At 50.1% G+C, this 22530-nt stretch overlaps 1 protein-coding gene across 10 annotated transcripts in view; it reads right to left on the reverse strand.

Moving 5' to 3' along the window:
- The window catches only part of TNS1 (tensin 1), a 389915-nt gene that overhangs the window by 292420 nt on the left and 74965 nt on the right, over window positions 1-22530 (reverse strand). The window contains exon 1 of one of the 10 annotated variants that reach the window (XM_048486274.1): window positions 1130-1452. The exons of 8 other annotated variants lie outside the window; for them this stretch is intronic. In XM_048486274.1, the coding sequence (XP_048342231.1) occupies window positions 1130-1210 (81 nt within the window). In that variant the 5' untranslated portion in view covers window positions 1211-1452. Of the gene's footprint in view, window positions 1-1070; window positions 1086-1129; window positions 1453-22530 lie in introns of those variants that run through there. One more of the 10 variants, XM_048486282.1, reaches the window with a different exon arrangement.

Consider the following 22530-nt stretch of genomic DNA (forward strand, 5'->3'; position numbering starts at 1 on the left):
GCATTTAAGCACCAATATTTGACCAGCAGTATTAGCAAACAGGGTTTGTGGGGAAGGGGTTACAAGATGCCCAGCTTCACACACAAAAAAAAGTTTTTGAAAACAGAAGTAATTTTTGCACCTCCACACATGCTAACCTATTTCAGTACCTACATCCTGGTATTTTTCACCACAGTGTCCCCCCTCTTCCGTAGCAGGGGCTTTAAATATTAGGGGCTTTACTTCCAACAGCTGTGTATTCTCGCACAGGTCTCTTGCACCACTTTCCCAGATCAAAAGGAGATGGCGAAGCAAAGGGATGTGACCCTGTTCATATGCCACTCACTGACCACCAGCAGAAAACTAGCACAATGGGCCACACAGTTTACAAAGACTTTAAGTGACCCACTCAGATATCAAAGACTCGATTGGGATTCCCAAGACACAGCTAGAAATCACTATTTCTACTATAAGCGAGGTCTCTTTTAATCTTTTTCCCTCCAAGAAGTTGCTCCCTAGATAAATAGTGGAAACGGCCAACTTCAACATAACCAAGAAGTGCAGTCTCTCCCTCTCCTGACCCAAGTAAGTTCAGCCCAGAGCCCTTCACCACTTGCACAAAGCATGGGAAAGGGTACAAACAATGTGCAAACTAGTCAGATTTTGAAGGCGGACAGAAGGTGGCCAGTGCTTTTAAGCCCAGTGCCCTCCGATCCACTGTAGTATTCTCCAGTGATGCAGTAAGCCACGTCGCTGGACAACTGCTTCCCAGCAAGCATCGAAGTCGTTCTTCACAGAGTAACAACCGGGCGGAATCTCTTAGTAGGGCTTTCCTCTCCCTCCCCACTTTTCATCCCATCCTATCTTTGCGGACGCTGCAAGCGACCGAGTCTTTAGAAACATCCATCCTTCGGCGTTCGCTCTCTTTCCCCCTCGCACGCCCACCCCCAAACGAATGCAAAGCACCCCTCCCCTCCTTTCGGCTTCCCCTTTTGGATATTCAGTCTAAATTGAATAAGACGCTCAAGCCCGTGAATGGCAGACTCGAAGGAAAAAAAAACCCGTCTGCTTTAAAATGCAACCAAACCAACCAAGCCACTTTGCAGAAAAACCGATCCTGTAGGGGGGACGTCGAAAGAGATCTACATACCCAAAGCATGCAAGACAGGCAAACCCAGGTCATCCTGTCACCAGATCGGCCCCTTGGGAGGCTCAGAGAAACGGACAGCATCACAGAGCATAAGCTCAGCACATCCTTGGGTCAGCCAAGGGGTAAGATGGCTCAGCGGGAAGGGAGGAAGAAAGGCGCGTGAGATTGTCTCATTCCTTCAAGCCACCAGCCGCATCTGGGGGGGCACGCCTCTCTCCCACCCTCTTCTCCGTCCTCACGTGCCTGCAGATTTTTCTTTCCTGCTTTTTGGGTCAGCTCCTACGAAAGGGGGGGGGGAGGGCGGCGCCTCGAGAGAAGCCCACTCTTTATGGGTGCAGGCCCCTCCTCGCTGGCCGGCTGCATAACTTTGCCGCGCTTTTATATACACTTTGATGGCTCGGCGGCTCCTGCGTTTCAGTTTCAGCCCCTTCCTCACAAAAGAAAGGGAGAAAGAAACGATTCGTGCTTTCTTCGGAAGGTGCTGGGGCTAAAGAAGCAAATTGCGGGAGAGTTGGCCATTCAGCTGCGAACCATTATAAGGTTGGACAGCAAGAATAAAATCAGAGGATGAATTTGTCTGAAGAGGCCACATCACACGTTCGTACAGAACTTAGCACAGTTTTGGTACTAAATAAACAGCAAAGTGAATGAAATTCATTGGGGGGAGGGGTGTCCAGTCCCCTAATGTGGAGTTTGCTTAAAGCTGGCTATGGGGATTTCCTGCAAAACAACCTCTGTTAGCGTGAATGCAGCTGTAAGGCTCATTATGAATATGGAAACACTTATCAATGATCACCAAACGCCTCTTTTCTGTGGTTTTTATCCTGGAACAGGGTCAGTCTACAATTACAACTTTCTACAAAAATGAAACCTAAACAGAAATTAAGCAAAGAAACGGCAACTGTTTTTAAAAGCCTGATTTAAAAACGCGCCAAGCAGGCCAACAATGCAATCCTGTGCAAAATTACTCTAGTGCAGGGGTAGGGAACCTTTAACACTCAAAGAGCCATTTGGACCCGTTTTCCACAGGAAAAGAAAACACTTGGAGCCGCAAATAATTTTTGACATTTAAAATAAAGATAACACTATATATATTGGGGGTTTTTTTACCTTTTACTCCGCTCAGAATGAGCGCATGGATGAAGCCGGCGGCTCGGCCTCGCCAGCTGCCAGGAAAGCACCCACCCCGCTCCAACAGGGTGGGCAAGAGGAGAAGCCCGCAGCGCGGCCCAGCCGACCGTGGGCAGTTGGTGCGCCTGCCCTGCTGCCTGCAGGGCGGGCAAGGATGGGGCCGGCAGCTCGGCTCATGGAGCCACAGTGCAAGGGCAGAAGAGCCGTATGCGGCTCTTGAGCCGCAGGTTCCCTACCCCTGCTCTAGTGACTGTTCCCACTGAATTGATGGGCTTGCATTGCAATGCTCAAGTCTAGTTCCTCAAAGGAGATTTACAGAATAGAAAGCCAGATCACAAAATGGATATTGCTCCCCACAGAAAGCCAGACAGAATAATACAGGGCCTAGGCCACTTTTGCCACTGATGACTGCTTGCATAAGTCTCCACAATGGATAACAGATGCTTTGCTGTGCTCCTAAGTTTTCCTGTCCTTACTACCTTTACATCCTGCTTTTCAACTATAAAGTTCTGAAAGAGCTTATAATACTTTTTAAAACATACAGTAAAAAATACAATGCTGTCTTTCCCCTGCCATTCCCACTATATTAGTCTCCATTGCCGAGAGAAGGTTTCTGTTCCTCTTCCCTGGAGAACAGGAGGTCTTTGATGTCATGAGGGCCCGCTCCTTGATTGCTGTAGGGCTACAGAGCAAGGAGCACTCATTCACTGCTTCCCTTGTGATTACATCATAATTCAAACAGTGAAGTGATACAGAATATTTCACAATATTTGCGTAAAATAACAGTGAGTCAATTCACAATAAATAACAGTCTGTCAATTCACAATATCTGATTGTTCTGTTCACAGCCAATCCAGATTTAAAAAATGACTATGTCATCTATGCTCAATGTATTGGACAATGTTGCTTTTCCAGTAGCTCCTATGTGATACAGATAACAGAGAGAGCTAGTTTGAATAACTCTCCGCACAGATACTTTCAAACATTTTGAGGCAGGAAATAAAAAAATTGGGTGCTGTGTGGTTTCCGGGCTGTATGGCCATGTTCTAGCAGCATTCTCTCCTGACGTTTCGCCTGCATCTGTGGCTGGCATCTTCAGAGGATAGATCCTCTGAAGATGCCAGCCACAGATGCAGGCGAAACTGGGTGGGGGGGGGGGGGGGTGGGGGGGGGGGGGGGTGGGGGGGGGGGGGGGTGGGGGGGGGGGGGGGTGGGGGGGGGGGGGGGTGGGGGGGGGGGGGGGTGGGGGGGGGGGGGGGTGGGGGGGGGGGGGGGTGGGGGGGGGGGGGGGTGGGGGGGGGGGGGGGTGGGGGGGGGGGGGGGTGGGGGGGGGGGGGGGTGGGGGGGGGGGGGGGTGGGGGGGGGGGGGGGTGGGGGGGGGGGGGGGTGGGGGGGGGGGGGGGTGGGGGGGGGGGGGGGTGGGGGGGGGGGGGGGTGGGGGGGGGGGGGGGTGGGGGGGGGGGGGGGTGGGGGGGGGGGGGGGTGGGGGGGGGGGGGGGTGGGGGGGGGGGGGGGTGGGGGGGGGGGGGGGTGGGGGGGGGGGGGGGTGGGGGGGGGGGGGGGTGGGGGGGGGGGGGGGTGGGGGGGGGGGGGGGTGGGGGGGGGGGGGGGTGGGGGGGGGGGGGGGTGGGGGGGGGGGGGGGTGGGGGGGGGGGGGGGTGGGGGGGGGGGGGGGTGGGGGGGGGGGGGGGTGGGGGGGGGGGGGGGTGGGGGGGGGGGGGGGTGGGGGGGGGGGGGGGTGGGGGGGGGGGGGGGTGGGGGGGGGGGGGGGTGGGGGGGGGGGGGGGTGGGGGGGGGGGGGGGTGGGGGGGGGGGGGGGTGGGGGGGGGGGGGGGTGGGGGGGGGGGGGGGTGGGGGGGGGGGGGGGTGGGGGGGGGGGGGGGTGGGGGGGGGGGGGGGTGGGGGGGGGGGGGGGTGGGGGGGGGGGGGGGTGGGGGGGGGGGGGGGTGGGGGGGGGGGGGGGTGGGGGGGGGGGGGGGTGGGGGGGGGGGGGGGTGGGGGGGGGGGGGGGTGGGGGGGGGGGGGGGTGGGGGGGGGGGGGGGTGGGGGGGGGGGGGGGTGGGGGGGGGGGGGGGTGGGGGGGGGGGGGGGTGGGGGGGGGGGGGGGTGGGGGGGGGGGGGGGTGGGGGGGGGGGGGGGTGGGGGGGGGGGGGGGTGGGGGGGGGGGGGGGTGGGGGGGGGGGGGGGTGGGGGGGGGGGGGGGTGGGGGGGGGGGGGGGTGGGGGGGGGGGGGGGTGGGGGGGGGGGGGGGTGGGGGGGGGGGGGGGTGGGGGGGGGGGGGGGTGGGGGGGGGGGGGGGTGGGGGGGGGGGGGGGTGGGGGGGGGGGGGGGTGGGGGGGGGGGGGGGTGGGGGGGGGGGGGGGTGGGGGGGGGGGGGGGTGGGGGGGGGGGGGGGTGGGGGGGGGGGGGGGTGGGGGGGGGGGGGGGTGGGGGGGGGGGGGGGTGGGGGGGGGGGGGGGTGGGGGGGGGGGGGGGTGGGGGGGGGGGGGGGTGGGGGGGGGGGGGGGTGGGGGGGGGGGGGGGTGGGGGGGGGGGGGGGTGGGGGGGGGGGGGGGTGGGGGGGGGGGGGGGTGGGGGGGGGGGGGGGTGGGGGGGGGGGGGGGTGGGGGGGGGGGGGGGTGGGGGGGGGGGGGGGTGGGGGGGGGGGGGGGTGGGGGGGGGGGGGGGTGGGGGGGGGGGGGGGTGGGGGGGGGGGGGGGTGGGGGGGGGGGGGGGTGGGGGGGGGGGGGGGTGGGGGGGGGGGGGGGTGGGGGGGGGGGGGGGTGGGGGGGGGGGGGGGTGGGGGGGGGGGGGGGTGGGGGGGGGGGGGGGTGGGGGGGGGGGGGGGTGGGGGGGGGGGGGGGTGGGGGGGGGGGGGGGTGGGGGGGGGGGGGGGTGGGGGGGGGGGGGGGTGGGGGGGGGGGGGGGTGGGGGGGGGGGGGGGTGGGGGGGGGGGGGGGTGGGGGGGGGGGGGGGTGGGGGGGGGGGGGGGTGGGGGGGGGGGGGGGTGGGGGGGGGGGGGGGTGGGGGGGGGGGGGGGTGGGGGGGGGGGGGGGTGGGGGGGGGGGGGGGTGGGGGGGGGGGGGGGTGGGGGGGGGGGGGGGTGGGGGGGGGGGGGGGTGGGGGGGGGGGGGGGTGGGGGGGGGGGGGGGTGGGGGGGGGGGGGGGTGGGGGGGGGGGGGGGTGGGGGGGGGGGGGGGTGGGGGGGGGGGGGGGTGGGGGGGGGGGGGGGTGGGGGGGGGGGGGGGTGGGGGGGGGGGGGGGTGGGGGGGGGGGGGGGTGGGGGGGGGGGGGGGTGGGGGGGGGGGGGGGTGGGGGGGGGGGGGGGTGGGGGGGGGGGGGGGTGGGGGGGGGGGGGGGTGGGGGGGGGGGGGGGTGGGGGGGGGGGGGGGTGGGGGGGGGGGGGGGTGGGGGGGGGGGGGGGTGGGGGGGGGGGGGGGTGGGGGGGGGGGGGGGTGGGGGGGGGGGGGGGTGGGGGGGGGGGGGGGTGGGGGGGGGGGGGGGTGGGGGGGGGGGGGGGTGGGGGGGGGGGGGGGTGGGGGGGGGGGGGGGTGGGGGGGGGGGGGGGTGGGGGGGGGGGGGGGTGGGGGGGGGGGGGGGTGGGGGGGGGGGGGGGTGGGGGGGGGGGGGGGTGGGGGGGGGGGGGGGTGGGGGGGGGGGGGGGTGGGGGGGGGGGGGGGTGGGGGGGGGGGGGGGTGGGGGGGGGGGGGGGTGGGGGGGGGGGGGGGTGGGGGGGGGGGGGGGTGGGGGGGGGGGGGGGTGGGGGGGGGGGGGGGTGGGGGGGGGGGGGGGTGGGGGGGGGGGGGGGTGGGGGGGGGGGGGGGTGGGGGGGGGGGGGGGTGGGGGGGGGGGGGGGTGGGGGGGGGGGGGGGTGGGGGGGGGGGGGGGTGGGGGGGGGGGGGGGTGGGGGGGGGGGGGGGTGGGGGGGGGGGGGGGTGGGGGGGGGGGGGGGTGGGGGGGGGGGGGGGTGGGGGGGGGGGGGGGTGGGGGGCGGGGGGGGTGGGGGGGTGGTCGGGGGGGGGTTGGGGGGGGGGGGGGCGGGGGGGGGGGGGGGGGGGGGGGGGGGGGGGTGGGGGGGGGGGGGGGGGGGGGGGGGGGGGGGGGGGGGGGTGGGGCGTGGCGGGTGGGGGGGGGGGGGGGAGGGGGGGGGCGGGGGGGGGAAGGGGGGGGGGGGGGTGGGAAAGGGGGGGTTGAAATGTTTTACAAATATTTTGGGAGATTTGTGCGGAAAGGGCTTATTTCTCTGAGATATGCAGGTCCATTGTATTATTCAGCCACAACCCATAGCCAAAATTCCTTAAAATTTTGTAGCATCCCTTATAACCAACACATTTCCCAAGATATAAGTTTTTGTTAGTCAAAATTCACTTCATCACAATACAAATAGGAGTGAAGCCTCATTGTCCATATAGACCCAGGTCAGAAGGTGGGGTGTTACAAAGAAGAACTAGTTAGAGTTAGTATGCAGAAGTGCAGTGCAAAATTAAATCAGCTTCATGAGAGCTGGGAGATATGCAGAGATGGAAAATATAGACAATTACATCTACAATGATGTAAGAATCCCATGTCCCTGTTTAGCCCTGGGATATCTATTGTCCTGAACTCAAGGATGATGGTCTATGGCCATTTTATCCATAAATCCTATTCATAGAGTCACTATGTCTTCTCAATCTGTACAGTCAACATTTCTCTTACTTATTTAAAACATTTCTAACCGAACTTTCCACACAAATAAGGTTCTCCGCAGCAGCAAAGGTGAAACAGTTCAAAATTAAAAACATTTAAAGTTACCCACTGGAATGAAAGATTCATATGATCTCACTTTCTTCTACTCATTTTCAGTAGACTATTTTCAGTATTTATATCCTGCTTTCCCATTAAAAATGCCCGCATAAAAGCCAAAAAAGCAATTTAAGCAACAGTAGATAGCAAAACAGTTTCATATCACAAAAAAAGCAGAAAAGGTTTTAGAGCATATGGTGTTAAAATCTTACCAGAAAATCGGAACAAGAAAATTACATATAACAACACACCCACCTGACCTTTGATGTTAGGAAAACAGAGAGCAAAGTCTCCGCGGAAAAATTTTAGGACTCGCAAGTCTGAGCCCCAATCAAAGTAACTGAAATTTGTTCCCCATCATTTCCTTATCCCTCTTACTGGTTAACTTGCAGTGAATTATCTAAGGCAGTCTTTCCCAACCTTTTCGAAGTTGCGGCACCCTTGACCTCGCTCTTCATATCTCAGGGCACCCTTGAGGAAAACACCTATTTTTAAAATTGATTTACTTTAATTATTAGTTACATGAGAGACACAATAGTTTATTGCCATTACATGTCTGTTTAAGGGTTCTAGAGTTTTACTTCTCTTGAGAGAAAGGGATGGGAAAAATCTTTGTGTTTCTAACAGAATGCCTCCCCAGACCCCAAGAATTAATAGACAATACCATGAGACACAGCAGTTGAATGTAACACTGCTAAAGGTAAAACAGTTCATAATCTAAATACAAGGGCAACTAGATGAGTAGCAGAATAACCTGGATCCAGCCCAACTGCAACACCTGATCTGCCTGCATGGGTCTTGTCTTCACACCACTAGATTTTCCTTGCTTTCAAGCCAGATGCTTCAACAATGCTGAGTCCCGCCAATTGAGCTGTCTTAGAAGTCTAGAAGTCTGTTTCCCCCTGAATGGCCATGCATGCTTTTGGTTCATGTTTCCTTTCACCAGCACAGAGAATTTTGTTCAGATTTGATTTCCAGATTAGATAAGCCTTGGAAAAACAGCAGGGGGTGCACTAGTAAAAAAAGAAGTAGTAAATGTGGAATGGGAGGAGGTAGATGGAAAAACAGGAATGACACTTTTGGGGAAGAAAGCTTATGTCATCTTTCCTTTGAGTCATGAAGTGCTAGAGACTAAGAATTAGCTTTGTTGACTGATACAATGCATGCTGTTAATTGAAGTGGTTCTGAAATTCTTCTATGCCAGGTAGAATTATAAACCTGAAATAACAAACCAATGAATACCAACCTTGAAAAACAAGTCCACAGGCATCACAGGCCTGGCCATCAAGTGATTTGTAGTGTACTAACAACCTGAAAGGTAGGAGAAAAGAATGGGGGGGGGGAACCCTCCTGATGTTTATAATGATTGCTTTGCCAGATTACCTAGATTACCATCCACCAACTGAATGGCTGTTTGTAAGACCTGAATGAACTTTTGTGTCACAAATTCTATCACAAAAGCAGCCATATCCTTCTTGTGTTCAGAGTACTAGCAACAAAGTATTAGGTGTGTTGTTTGATACAGTGAATGTTATTGCACACTGCAGTAGCTGCAGACCAAATCAAGCTGAAGGAGGTCAGAGAGAGTTCTTTGCACCATGGTCCCCACCAATTCACCTATCACGGAAAAAGGATTCTGTCCAATCAGCTTGCCTTCTGACCAGCTAAGGGTGGGCCCCCAGGTTCTGTTGTGGCCATGAAACAGTCATCTTCAGCTGATGGGTCCAGATTCAAAACTGGATCATCACCCAGCATAATGTTGGTCACCTCACAACTGTTTTCTTTTTGTTGAGAAGTGGAAGTATGGAAGACAGAGAATGCAATACAACATCTTGCTTGAGCAAACGAAGTATGTTAAGGCTAGAAGTCTGAAAAGATTGAAGAATGCTGCCATAGAGCAGACTGAGATGTAAGATGGGCTCCACTATCCTGATCACTCCGCTGATCAGAGCTTACCATACCAGGTTGAAATCCAGTGGGCACTTTATCACAGGGGTCATAGACCGGAATGAATATATCTTAAAGACTTTCAGCTGCTGGGGTTGTTAATATACCCTGCTTTTGTCTACTGGAATGAGTCTCAAAGCGGGTTACAATCACCTTTCCTTCCCCTCTTCCCCTTTTACAGTCTGCTTCTAACCAGAGAACTAATTAGTACTGAGTGCCTGTGCAGTATAATGGTTAAAAGCAACACACTCTAATCTGGAAAAATTGATTTTTTGTTTGTTTTTCATTGTTAAAGTAAACTTTATTTAAAATTCATTTCTTAAGACAAATTTGACAGACTAAACAAAGATTTAAAGAGAGAAAAAGAAAAGAAAAGAAGAAAGTAAAGGAAAAAAGGGAAAAAGAGACTTCCCACTAGAATTACATATTATACTACGTATGTTATATTTTGATCTATACAGATGATTAAGTTGTAAAGATTGAAGATAGTATACTGTTATATGGAAAAATGGATTTGATTCCCCACTCTTCCACACGCAATCTTGGACTAGTCACAGTTCTCTCAGAATTCTCTCAGCATCACCTACCTCACAAGGTGCTTGTTGTGGAGAGGGGAAGGAAAGGTGATTGTAACCCATGTTGAGACTCATTCCAGTAGACAAAAACAGGGTATAAACCAGCTCTTCTTCTTTTAGGAGAGCCATTTGGGTGACCAGGTGGCCAGGTGTTTATGCTCTGGGTTGTTAGGTATTTGGATGCTTCTGGATTTTAATGCATCTGGGCTTTATTGGCTAGTTTTTAATAGTTGTACATTTTAATGATTTTGTGTGAGATATCTTGAGAAAGTTTCTGAAGAGAAGGCATATAAATGTTTAACAAATAAAGAATACTTTATGTTTGAAGGCCAAGCATTATGTTTATTTACTTTTATTTATGTTATTTGTAGTCCACCTTTCTCATTTGCACTCAAGGTGGATTACCCAGAGTACGTCAATACAGTAAACAGGTGGGGCATTCAATACATTCTGCAATAGGACTAGGGTTTTGGAACTAACCAGAAGTCTAAAAACAGAACTGACACACAATAAGTAGGATCATGACACATTAAATGACACAGTATTCTATAGCAGGATTCCAGTTTTAACAAGCTATATACAGCAGTTCAGATTATAGTCACTAATTTTTTTCTAATAACCTTGTGAGTCATTTAGTACAGTGCAAGTCTATTGAACTGCAAGTAAATCTTGAATAATTCAGTTGCAGGTCAATCTTGAATAATTCAGTTTTGCATAGCTATGAAGGTGGGAACCTTCCTGACCATTTAAAGCAGGCCATTCCACAAAGTGGGAGCCATAACAGAGAAGGCACAATTTATAGGCAGTTGTTGATTGTGCCCATTTGCAGATTGGCACCTGCAAAAGCCCCTGCTCCAGTGAGCAAAGCTGTCATGGTGGAGCGATGGTCTCACAGATATGAGGGTTCAAGGTCATGAAGGACTTTGTATGTGATAGTTGACACCTTAAATTGAGTCTGATAACTGATGGTTAGCCTGTGAAGTGCCTGCAGAATTAGAGTAAGATGCATGCTCCATCTAGCTCCTGATAATTGCTGAGTTGCGGCATTCTGCACCAACTGGAGTTTCTGAAGTGATTTTGAAAGGAGACCAATGTACAGGTCATTGCAGTAGTCTAGTGTCAGTGTCAGGGGTGTACCACCCATGAGGACATACGGTATCACATGCCCTGGACACATCCCATTGGGTCACGTGGGAGGGCGCTGGCCAGGTCCTTGTGCTGGGCCCCTCCTGCGGCATGCTGACCTGGCCATTGGCCAGCAGCTCCCTCCATACTGGGGTGCTGCTAGCCGGACAAGCCACCTGCCACAACCACAGGGTGCCATGGCAGCAGGCCAGCTCCCTGTCAGCAAGGAGAATTAGGAGGGCAGGAGCCCCGCTCCTGGGGTGGATTGCGGTGAGCTATGGCCACCACCCTAGGCCCCCCATGCGGCCGGAGCCATCCTCCCACTCCACTAGGGCAGATTGTGGTGGGCCGCAGCCGCCATCCTAGGCCCTGCTGCACAGCCAGGGCTGTTGTTTTGTCCCCAGGGACAGACTGTGGTGGAGTGCAGCTGCCACCCCAGGTCCAGCTGACCCATCAGGAAGGCCCCTCCCCCATTGGGGATCTCACTGATGCCCGAGGCCAGGCCCAGCCACATAGCCGGGGTGCCTCTCCCTCAGCAGGGGATCAGATGGCGTTGTCCATCAGCACCTAGTGCCCGAGGTCAGGGATCACGCCAGCCACAATGCAGCCAGGAACCCTCCCCTCTGGCCTCTCTGGGCTCCTGGACTCCCTACTGACAGGGAAGGGCAGGAGCCAGCCTGCCACCACGACGCCCACCTGAGTTGCCCACCTGAGCTGCCACCATAAGAAGGGAGGGGCACTTGACTAGGTGTTGTCCCGAGCACCATTTTCCCCAGTATGCCTCTGGTCAGTGTCACTATTGTGAGTATCTGGGTGGCCAGATCAGCTGTATCAAAATAAGCAAGCATCTTTTGGTCTACATTGGGTTAGAAGAAAAAGCTTTTTACCAGTTGCATTAAATTTGTTTTTCCAGTAATAAAGCTGGACCCAGTAATAAAGCTGGACCCAGTATAATCCCAGGCACTTAACTGAATCAGCAAGGATCAGCTGAACACCACCAAAAGTGAAGAGCACAACATCGTTCAAGATCTTCACCTTCCCAACCAGCGTTACCTCTATGTCTTCAGGGGTTTGTTTCAATTTGTTTACTTTCAGCTAATTTATCATAGTCGCCAGGTAGTTACTCAGGACCTCTACTGTATCACCAGGGGATTTTAATAAGTATATGCAGAGAAGAAAATCATTCGTATATTAATAATGTCCAACCCCAAGGCTACAACTGTCACCTGGTCACCCATTGCTGTAGTAAAGTAGGGAGTGGTTTACACTCCAGGGGCCAGAGTGGTCATTGGCGGGCTTCAAGGTACTTCATGTTCCACACCTCCACTTAAGCCTCAACTGAGCATACGTTTGAGATCATAAAATCCCCTAGAGCATTGTGGAATCCAGTACGATTCATGAGCCTCTGTGGGCAGACCATTTTAACCCTCCTTGGAGCTACATTTACCTTGGCTTTAAGTTGGTAGTGGTTAGACCATGCACATATTAAATGCAAATCTGCTTAAAATTATGGTAGTCCTTGTTTTTTGTTTATATTGCTTACTACAAGTTGTTTGTGCTTTCCCCATGCTACTATAGTTGAACAACATTATAATTTTAAAAACTCATTAAAAAAATGCAGTCATGCCTTTAGCTCCCCATCACCATCTGCTACACGTCTCCTCTGCCTGACATTATGACATTCTATGCCTCCCCTACTCTGCCAGGAATACACAAAGATGTGAAACGGGGTGGGGAAATGCAGAATATGTTAGGGCAGCAAAAGTTTTATTCTACATTGTAGCAGAGGAGTCAAGCACGTGGCTGCTGATTGCATTTAAAATTCTGTGTCGTTTCTGGGTTTAAAAGCCATTTCAGATAAGATTCCTCATAACTGGTTTCCAGTTTGACTCTGTCCAGTCATTAAACAGCAGAATCTGAAAAGAGCATGAAGATCAGCTGCCCAACTTCCTGCAATGAGGCGAGATTCACAGCATGTAGAATCCAGTATCACAGAAGACCTTTGGGTTAGCCGGTATACCCATGTTACCTAGTGCTACTCAGAAATTCCTGACTGTCATGTCATGTTACCCTCACAACAAGTGAATTCACTGCACAACTGCGACATAATAATATTAGAGAGAAAAAAGAAAATACCTCTGGCAACTGTACTTATTGCCCCGCATTTAAAAGCATTTTAACGGCTTTATAGAACAGCTCTATGCAGCAGGTTAGTCCAAGAGATGGTAAGATGCCAGCATCCTCTCAATTTGTCTGGCTTTCTGCCTCAATAATATCCCCCAACAAAGCCAAAGAGAGCAACAGACTTGGAGAAGACAAGGGACCCCACTCAACAAGACCTATTTGCGAAGCTACACAATGCAGCCTTTTATCCAGTGACACAGCAGGGGAGAGGAAGAACCACCACCATTGCTCCATGCTCCTTCCAAACACGTACACAGGCATGCCAAGCAACAGCATAGCGGTATCAGCCCATGAAATGGCTTTGAATTGAGCCCCTTCCCTATGGCTAAACCCACATGACTTGTGGTATCTGTGTGAAATTCAGCAGTTCATAGGCATTGATGGCATACCCAGGACCACACAGTATATACAAGTGTACCAAGTGCACACTAAAGCAGAAAAGCAAAGGCAGGATAGAGATCTACTATACCACAGAAAGGCTACACTGTAGAACTAAAAGGTTCACATGCAAGGGATACAAGGGGGCTTCAGAATCCTCTTAAGATGCTCAAATCCCCAGATGCCCAGATGTCAGTTACAGGGACCTTTGCGTAGACACCTGCTGAGTAAGAAGCAAAGGAGGAGAGGAAAGGACAATGGAAACAGTAACACAAAATCTAAATAAGATACACTGTGTATTTACCCCAGCAGCCTAGGAGTTTCCACCAATAAATCAGAGTAGATACCCCTTCTTGAAAATTGGAACCAATAAAACAAGAGTAAGTATTTTGCATTCAAGGCACTACTTACCAACAAGCGCTAAGGTTCAACAGTAGATTTCATTCTCTTTTTGCATTCAGCTCTGTTCTTAAGTTGTAATCATAATCAATTTGCAGCTGATGCCTTGGCAAGCATATCCTGCTAATTAACTTCCAGAGTAACTCTAGTCATAAGAAACGACTCACCTTGTGCAAATGGGAGCTTACCTTATTTGCATACCTTCTCTGCCAAACATATCATACAGAAAAACACACTAAAATATATTTTATATAAAAAGAGAAATAAAGAGGAACAATAAAATATGTATTTTGATAAAATATAACCTCAGAGCCTGTGTACCATACAAACCCATAACTAGTCCAACAAGATCTCGAAAATATATCAACTGCTCAAGTGGTCTCAGCTATGGGAGAACTGGGTCAGCCGCCCTGGGCCCTGAACCGGGGGTGGGGGAGGGTTTAACCATTGTGCAGCTATGCTGGCTACCATCACCAGCATAGTGTAGTGGCTAAGAGCAGGTGGATTCCAATCTGGAGAACTTCCTGCAATCTGGAGAACTTCCTGCCTCTGGCCCTGTGTCACTGTCAGACATCACCGTGCAGAAGGGGAGGGGAAGGTTGCTGCGCCCACCCATTTGGTCACTTGTCTGCTTGCCTCACTGCCAGGTCTGCCCTGAGGAGGTGAACAAAACCAGGCCATATGGCAGAGCCAAATACCCCTGGTGCCTGCCAAAAAAAGCTAAACATGATTCAGCATTTTGAGCGTTGAGACTTGGGAAACAGTGGTGGGGCGGGGGTGGGGGGGGAAGCTTCAACTGAATGCTGGACTGGAATCACCATTCAGTTGACACTGTGCTCACCACTGTTTCCCAGGTTCTAGTGGACTTGAGAAATGGCAGCAGGGTGGGGTAGGGGTTTATAAAGTCAATTTCAAGTTTGGGATTTTAAAAACCTGAAAAATTGCAGTAAAAAGCCACATATAGCCAATGGTTACCAAAGGTTTTTAAAACCCGAACTTGAAATATATCCAATTTTTAAAATGTGCTTAATTTAAAAATCTACCCAATTTAAAAATGTGCTCACCCATACTGTGCAGTCACTCATCAATGGGCAGGACTTGCAGCTTCATACACCAAGCACAAACAAGGGAAGAGCACTGGTGTTGATTCTGCCATCTTCTACTTTGGGGGACAGACAGAAGGCCAAAGGAACTGGCAACAGAGTTGTACTGTGCAAAGTCAATGGCTGGCCACTGTGAGGGGACAGCATACTGGCTAAATAGACCACTGGTCTGATCCAGCAGGACTTTTCTTAATCACTGAGACCAGCCTGGTTATCAGCTGAATTTGTTCATATATCTGTTACTTTTCCCATACAAAGCGTTGACTTGAATGGACTTATAATGTGGTAACTCTGTTGAGCATTGCATTGTTAGCCATGGTAGAGCTGGCCTTTTTCAGTAGAACACATCGCAGATCAAAAGCTGAAAATGATCTCAAAGACCGAACTTACTCAACAGCAGGATTCTTTAGAAATGAAGTAACCCCCACTTAAAAAAAGATGTCTCACAAGTATCAACAATGATTTCCAAAAAGCAAAAATTACATAAATCCTATCCACAGGTCAGACATTTTATGTGATACTCAACCAAGTTCGCAGCAGCACTGCGTGTGCGCGCGCGCACACACACACACACACACACACACACAGCCTCCACCCAAAATAACAACAAAATACCCTCAACATTCTTTATTTCCCAGTGTGCAGAAAAGAGCTAGAACATATCAAAACTTCACTATCCACAAGCAGGAAAATCCAGAATTACAGTGGCAGAACTATTTTTTTGCAGCAGGACTAAAGAACTTCTAATCGGCTTCAGAGCTTCCTTTCCCGCACACTCACACTAACCTCCTTTTTTGTTCCCTGCTCCCCTATCAGTTTACAGCTGGGCTATCAAAGAACCAGCTCATTAAAGCTCTTTATCACGTCGTAAGTGCTTTTACTGCTGTTTCCCCTCTTATTAAAAAAAAAACTTTACAAAGTGTCTGTTGCAAATAAGGTTCACTGCCCAGCTAATCTCGTGGACTGGTGGAATACCCTTCAACCTCCTGAAAGCTCATGAGAAACAGGGAAGGATGAGGGTTGCCCCTTCTTAAGGGGGAAAAGGTACCCACACCTTTAAATGATTCAAGGCATTTCCCACTCCACTCTTCTGCCACCCTTCACTCATCAACTGCCTGCTGCTAAGCAGTTCAGCAGTAGTTTCCCTGTGTTGCAGGTGTGAGGCCAAGGGATATCAGCTTGCCTTAAGCTGCCTTGTACATTTTTGGATCTTTCGGCTGACACCTTAGCGGTTACACTATCCCACCACCTAAGTCATCATACACTGTAGAAAAGCCATAAGCAAATTGTGAATAATTATTGTACAAAGACACAGCAGAAATATCATTACCACAGAAGGAAGTGCACGAACAATCCAATGTCACAACTCGATGGGAGGGCAAGAGATGCATTGGAGAATGGATATCCTATTATCTCCAGAATCTGAAAATGGATGATACACCTGTTTGTTTTCCACATCCAAAGGTCTGCAAAAAGGATCTTTGTTTGATTTCAGAAGAAGTCAGAGTTCAGTGCCACATCTAGGGACTCCAGAAAGCCTTGTGATCCTGAATCCAGATCTAAGAGGTTTACTTTTAAAGAAGTGCATTTCAGATTAGATTTTACAAGAATTTGATGTAGATTAGCCAACAGAACTTTAAAACTGAATGAGGCATTAATGGGCCCTTCATATCCAGTCTCCTGATAATGTTCCTTCAGACTCTAGCTTCTTGAAACTCAATTATTACTACAGGAGTTACAACTGCCATGTGAATTCAACCCCCAACCCCCAACCCCCTGTAAGGCTGAATGTTATAGAGTGGACCTCCCTCTCACTTCATTTGTGCTTCAAGCTGCATGGGAGCTACTTCTTAAGGTGTTTCCTACACAACAATAGGCTTGTGTTGTTTCATTTTTTGTTGCTGCAGCTGATACAGTGTAGTAACAACAAAGCTTTCATATGGCAGGTTTCCCTGCCCCAGTTTTCCAGCAACACCAGTAACCAATCCCCCAGGCTACTGAGTTTTTTTAAAAAAAATTAACTAATAAATGAATATTGTTAAATTGATATAATATGATAATAATCTGTGTATCAGGTTCACTGAATTCCCAACTTTCATATTTTTAGAGGTAAAAAGTCTCCACTTCCCATCAACATTGAACCCAAGAAAGATGACCCATGAGAAAATTCCCCATGATGCTAATGTACGCAGATGTGGTATTTTTGTGAATAATACAACCACATATGTAGATACTTGAATCTTCCCAGTTAATCATTATCTCACTAGAAGGGGAAGTGCTGCTCAAGTGGAAAAGATTCATGTGATTGAATCACCATAGTTGCAATATTCACATATATGAATGTGGCATAGTGACCTAGAGAAGTAGTTCTCCATCGCTAGATGCAGTGTGTGTGTTTTAAAGTGCCAGAATTCATATATACAGTTGAACTCATTTCTGCCAATTCCCTCTCCCACTGCAGGTTCCCACTAGCCTGTTCCTAAGAGCCCAGTGGCTCTTTTTCACACACACACACACACCCCAAAAGGAAAATGCCCTCGTCACCTGCATATGGCGATTTCCTCACTGGCGATTTATCCCAGGATAGTCCCCCGAAATATCGAGGTTTCCTCACGACCTCCCCACTGCCGAACATTGGAACATAGATCAATCCCGGCTCTGTCGCCCCCCCCCTCCCCCCGCGCGCGCGGGCCTTATCCTGCGTTCCCCCAAAACTTGGTTGTTTGTGCAACTTTTTTGCAGAGCACATTACCAATCCTGATTCATGGGGAGGTTCGGGCATCTGATTTGCTTTTCAATTTCCTGCCGTACATAGTGATGCAAATGCTTCCAGCCAATCAGAGTGCACTGGCCAATGCGTGTGGGGGAGGGGGGGTTGTTTCTTTTTTGTTTCACTCGGCTTTTTATGTTCTTCTGATTCAGTCTCATGCTTAGCCGCTCAGACGAGAAAACAAGAGAATGGGAACGCTCGGGAACAAGACTTTTGGTTTAGTTTTTTAAAATGTGGTGCTAAAAAACCCCCGCAGTAATTGTGATCATGAGAGGACGATAACCAATTAGAAGACAGAGGGTGCCGTATTCTTGTTATGACTTGATGGCGTTATGACAGTATGATGTGATGAAAAGTTCCCGCCCCAACATGGCACAACAGCCAATCAGGAGAGTCCTGGCAAGCCGATCGCACCGCAGTGGGGATTGTTGCATTGCTGGAATCCGAGGCAGGCTCAGATATCTTCAATTGAAACATGGTGCAGTGAGGACGATGAAACCGCGATTTAAAAGTGCAGTTTACTTTGAAACTTGGATTAATCTACATTTAATTTTCAGTGGGAAATCGGCCATGAGAGAAAGGGGCCCAACACTGTTTAGAAAATTCCAGGGATCAATCCAAATATCCCACATTTTCAACAAATTTACTTTTTGCTATTCATTATATTTCTTGCAGTATCACAATGATCATGATACTGTAACCCTCCTGCGCCAAATGATTCAGTGCAACTGTGAAAGGAACACACTTCTGAAAAAAATGTATGATTTTCTTCTTTTTCACATTATTCAAAATAATGTGTGTGCTCCCAATAGCCCTACCAAATCAGAGTACAGAAAAAAAAACCCACCGCTTTGCTCACAGTACTTCACATATGTTTCATTGTACTGATATCTCATATAGACAAATAGTCACTGCTGATCTGGCTCCTGAAGAGACCTTTCAACAAGCATATTAGTTCGTCAACCAATCAACACCCTGCTCCTGGTGGTCTCTTGCCACTTATACATGGTCCTTTTCTCTGACACCAGCCTCAGAGCTTGGCCATAAATGAGAGGGTCTGGTTGTGTGAAAACAGACTTCTGGTCCACAGATTAATGTCTGAAGAATAGAACCACCTTCAAAAACATGGAATATTTTCAACTGAAAATTCTAAGTTAATTCCCCAGCCCCAATGGAAAACATTCCAAGACTCGAAAGAACCACCTGAAATTCAAAATGGTAACTAGATCATTCCCAGAAACTTGGCTTTCAGAGTATGGAACTGCAAGTAAAATTCTTCCTATGGCTTTTGAATTAACACTAGTGAATGCTTGGCCTTTCCAACATTTAGTAGATTTTGATTTAGTTGTCAGCATTCTCCTGTTTCCCAATCAGCACAGTTCATGCTTCTGATTGACTGAATCCTCCCTTCCCATCAGCCTACCATGGTCCCTGGGAAAGTAGGTTAGTACTGGAAAGGGAGGAGCTTTCTTCTGACACTCAGGCCCCTTCCGCACATGCAAAATAATGCGTTTTCAAACCACTTTCACAACTGTTTGCAAGTGGATTTTGCCATTCCACACAGCTTCAAAGAGCACTGAAAACAGTTTGAAAGTGCATTATTCTGCATGTGCGGAATGAGCCTCAGTGTCCCTTAGGCTTAGAACAGAATAACTGGTCCTTTTCAGATGTTACAAACATGTATACCACCAATGAGAATGAGGGATCTTGGGAATGAATACTTCCCAAGATAGTCCCAACATGCATAGTCACCATTTCACGTGAAAAACATAGTCACTGTGCAGGTTTTCTATGAAATGTGCAAAGAAAATTCAATACATAGTAATCTCATGTATTGGAAACATCATGAGCTGACAAAGTCCCATTAGTAGGGTTCGAGTATTCATGATTGTACCATCTGAAAAGGATAAAGGGACAAATATTGGGAAAAAATACCAATATCCTTTTTCCATGGAATGCCTTCCATTAGTTGCATCTGATGGTGTATGTTCTATTATACAAATGTGACTATGGAAATGTGTAGCAATGCCCAAAAAGGAACAATCAGTGGTTTATGCTGGTACACAGAGTAGTGGTTCTTTTTCTGGATGGGTTGAATGGGAAGATTTAATAATTTTTAAAAAGACCACAGAGACTTCCTGATCCCAATTGCACTGCTAGAGGTTCATTTCCAAACAAAATTAGCTGTTCTGATGTATAAAATATAGAACTGATTGGGTTCTACAAGCCTCACAGACTAGCTCTTTTCTATACAATCTCTTAAAATCTGTACGATTCCAGTACTAACCTACTGCCCAAAATCACTTTGCTTTGTTGCAGTGTGGCTACCCAGAACTTCTTTCTAGTTCAAATTTGACTTGAGCAAATTTCTTATATTAGTATCATCATCATCATCATCATCATCATCATCATCATCATCATCATCATCTTGAATTGATGGGAAGGGTAAAAATTGGGTATACCTGCATGTATTTTCAATTGCTTTTATCGATTGCATACAAACCAGGAGAGAAACATAATAAATATTAAATGAACAAGTGATTACTTCCTCCATCCTTCTGGAGTGATTCCAAATTTGCAAAGAAGAAAATCTGGAGACATTTCATTGGAAGCAGGAAGGCATATTTGGAATGAAATTGGCCTGTTTTGCTCCATAGCTGGACAGCCAATCCATTTCACATGAGCAAAAGAGGTCCTTTACAAATACCCTAAAGGAGGTTTCAAAATCAGAGATTTCAGTACACCACGGGAATCCAGAGGAGCTGGTCCATCCAATAGAACACCCCTGCTGGGCCAAGAGGCTATCTGGGCCCCTCATCCATCAGCACTCACTCACTAATTACCTTTAATGACAGCCCAGGTGTTCTGTTGTAAGGGCCAAGGAGCCAGCTAGACCACTTCACAGTTCCCGCCTGCTCTATAAATCTTGCCCACAGCCCATTCAACAGCATAATGGATCCAGGCTGCCCTTCAGTACTCTTCTGAGGGGAAGGGTCAAGCAGCATGGGGGGTAGGGGGTATAGTTCATTAGCATGATTTAGGGAATCATTAAGAAGTGTAATGGAGAGAACTGCAGATTGGCTATTATTGCATTCACTCCACCATCCAGCCACTTAGCAACCAAGAGGTTGGGGGGAGAGGCAGGAGCAGAACAATCCAATTCTCACTTGCACAGGACTCTGTACTTTTCACCCCTTAGCTGGCAGTCCACCTCCCAAAGCTTAAATAAACCTTGTGCCCTGGATCTCTTTAATGTATTAAAATAATGTATCAATTTATTACAATAATGAGCCATCTTCACCAAAGTTCAATATTGTGACTCCACCAGTGTTCTGCATTAGATGCTACTAAACAAATGGACAAATATTTACATAGAGCAGCATGTAATCTGGCTGAAGGAAATACAAATAATACTCTATAAAATTAAGCACATTAAATCTAAATGAATTTACATAACCTGCGTTATTCTCCTCTAGGGGTCTGCCTAGTCATCACAAGGAATGCAAAGCTGCTACTGGTTCACATATTCCCCTCCCACAATCTTCTCCCCCATAAAGCCTAGTAAAAGTAGAATGTGCATGATGTTCTCCCATTCAACATTTCCATATGCCTTAAAAGGCATAGCAAATGGACTGGGGCGGAAGTACAGAAACATTTAACACAGTGAAGTGATTTGTAATATACATTACCACAGAGGTCAATGGAGGAGATGTGGGACAGCCACATGCACAAGGTCTAGTTAAGACCCAAGATTATTTATTTATTTATTTCATACATACCTCACCTTCCTCCCCAATGGGGAACCAAAGGTGACTTACATATTTTTCCTCTCACACATTTAATCTCAAATCAACTCTGCGAGATAAGTTGTGCAAAGTATGTGCTTGACCCAGTCACCCAGCAAGTTTCCATGGCAGTGCAGGGATTCAAACCTGGCTCTCCCAGATCTTAGTCTGACTCTCTAATCGCAATATTGTGCTAGCAAAATTAAAAATGTATTGAATCCAATTTTAATGGTGGACAGCATAACATACCGTGTAATGGCACAATGTATTGGGAGAGTTTTTTCCCCTTTTATAATTTATTACATGCTAAATTTCACTATTTATGAAAAAGTAAACAAATGTTATCTACCTGTTCCTCCCAAATGAGTCATTCTTTTAAGTACTTCAGTCATCTATGAATGGGAGGTCAGCACTGTTTTATACAATGGCTGGACTGGAGACCTTCATACAGATCAGTCTGAGCTCCTCAAAAGAAGCATGAGATACAAGTATAGCAGACACATTTTCCAAGCTGAAGAGTCCTGGCTATTTAAATAGCCTCCTTATTGAAGAGATTAATAATTAGTGATTCCAGGGCTGGATATAACCCACTGATGAGTATCATCTGGCCCTTCATTTGTTAACTCAGAGGCAGAAGAATGGTGTGCAGGGAATGGCAGTCAGGTGTCCTGGGGCATTCAAGCAGGTCATCCTCAGGGGAATGATGGTGGTGATCTACTCCGCTGCATTTTTCCCATTTCTCAAGGTGGAGCGCCACTAAATTAACTGTTGACTATGTTGTTTCATACTCTCTAGGCATCAGGGTCATAGCTGGGCAGGAGTGCACCCGGGGTGCACTCCGTGTTCCCCCCCCCACAGCCCCTCCCCCTCCCCCCACAGCTCCCCACTTACCTTTTCTAGCCGGCAGAAAACAGCTTCCTGCTGGCTGAAAATGGGCCAGGCTGGCGGGGTGGGGCTAGGCCTGGCGAGGGGTGATTTTCACACACACACCCAGATGCATGCCCAGTGCAACATGCACCCCCGTCCCCTTGTAGCTCTGCCACTGCTAGGCATTTCTGTTGCCTTTATCTGTCCAATCAGCCATGTTCTTTTCAAGGCAAGACATCCTTGAACTGCACAAGATTCAAAGTATGACAGAAATGTTTTTGTTCTTCTATACAGAGTCTCTGATACAGTTTGTATGACTGTATTCTTTTTCTTAATGGTCCCTAGAAGTCTCTTCTACATTTCTTATAGCAGCAGT

This window comes from Sphaerodactylus townsendi, linkage group LG02, assembly GCF_021028975.2.
Source record: "Sphaerodactylus townsendi isolate TG3544 linkage group LG02, MPM_Stown_v2.3, whole genome shotgun sequence".
In the NCBI taxonomy this organism is placed as follows: Eukaryota; Metazoa; Chordata; class Lepidosauria; order Squamata; family Sphaerodactylidae; genus Sphaerodactylus; species Sphaerodactylus townsendi.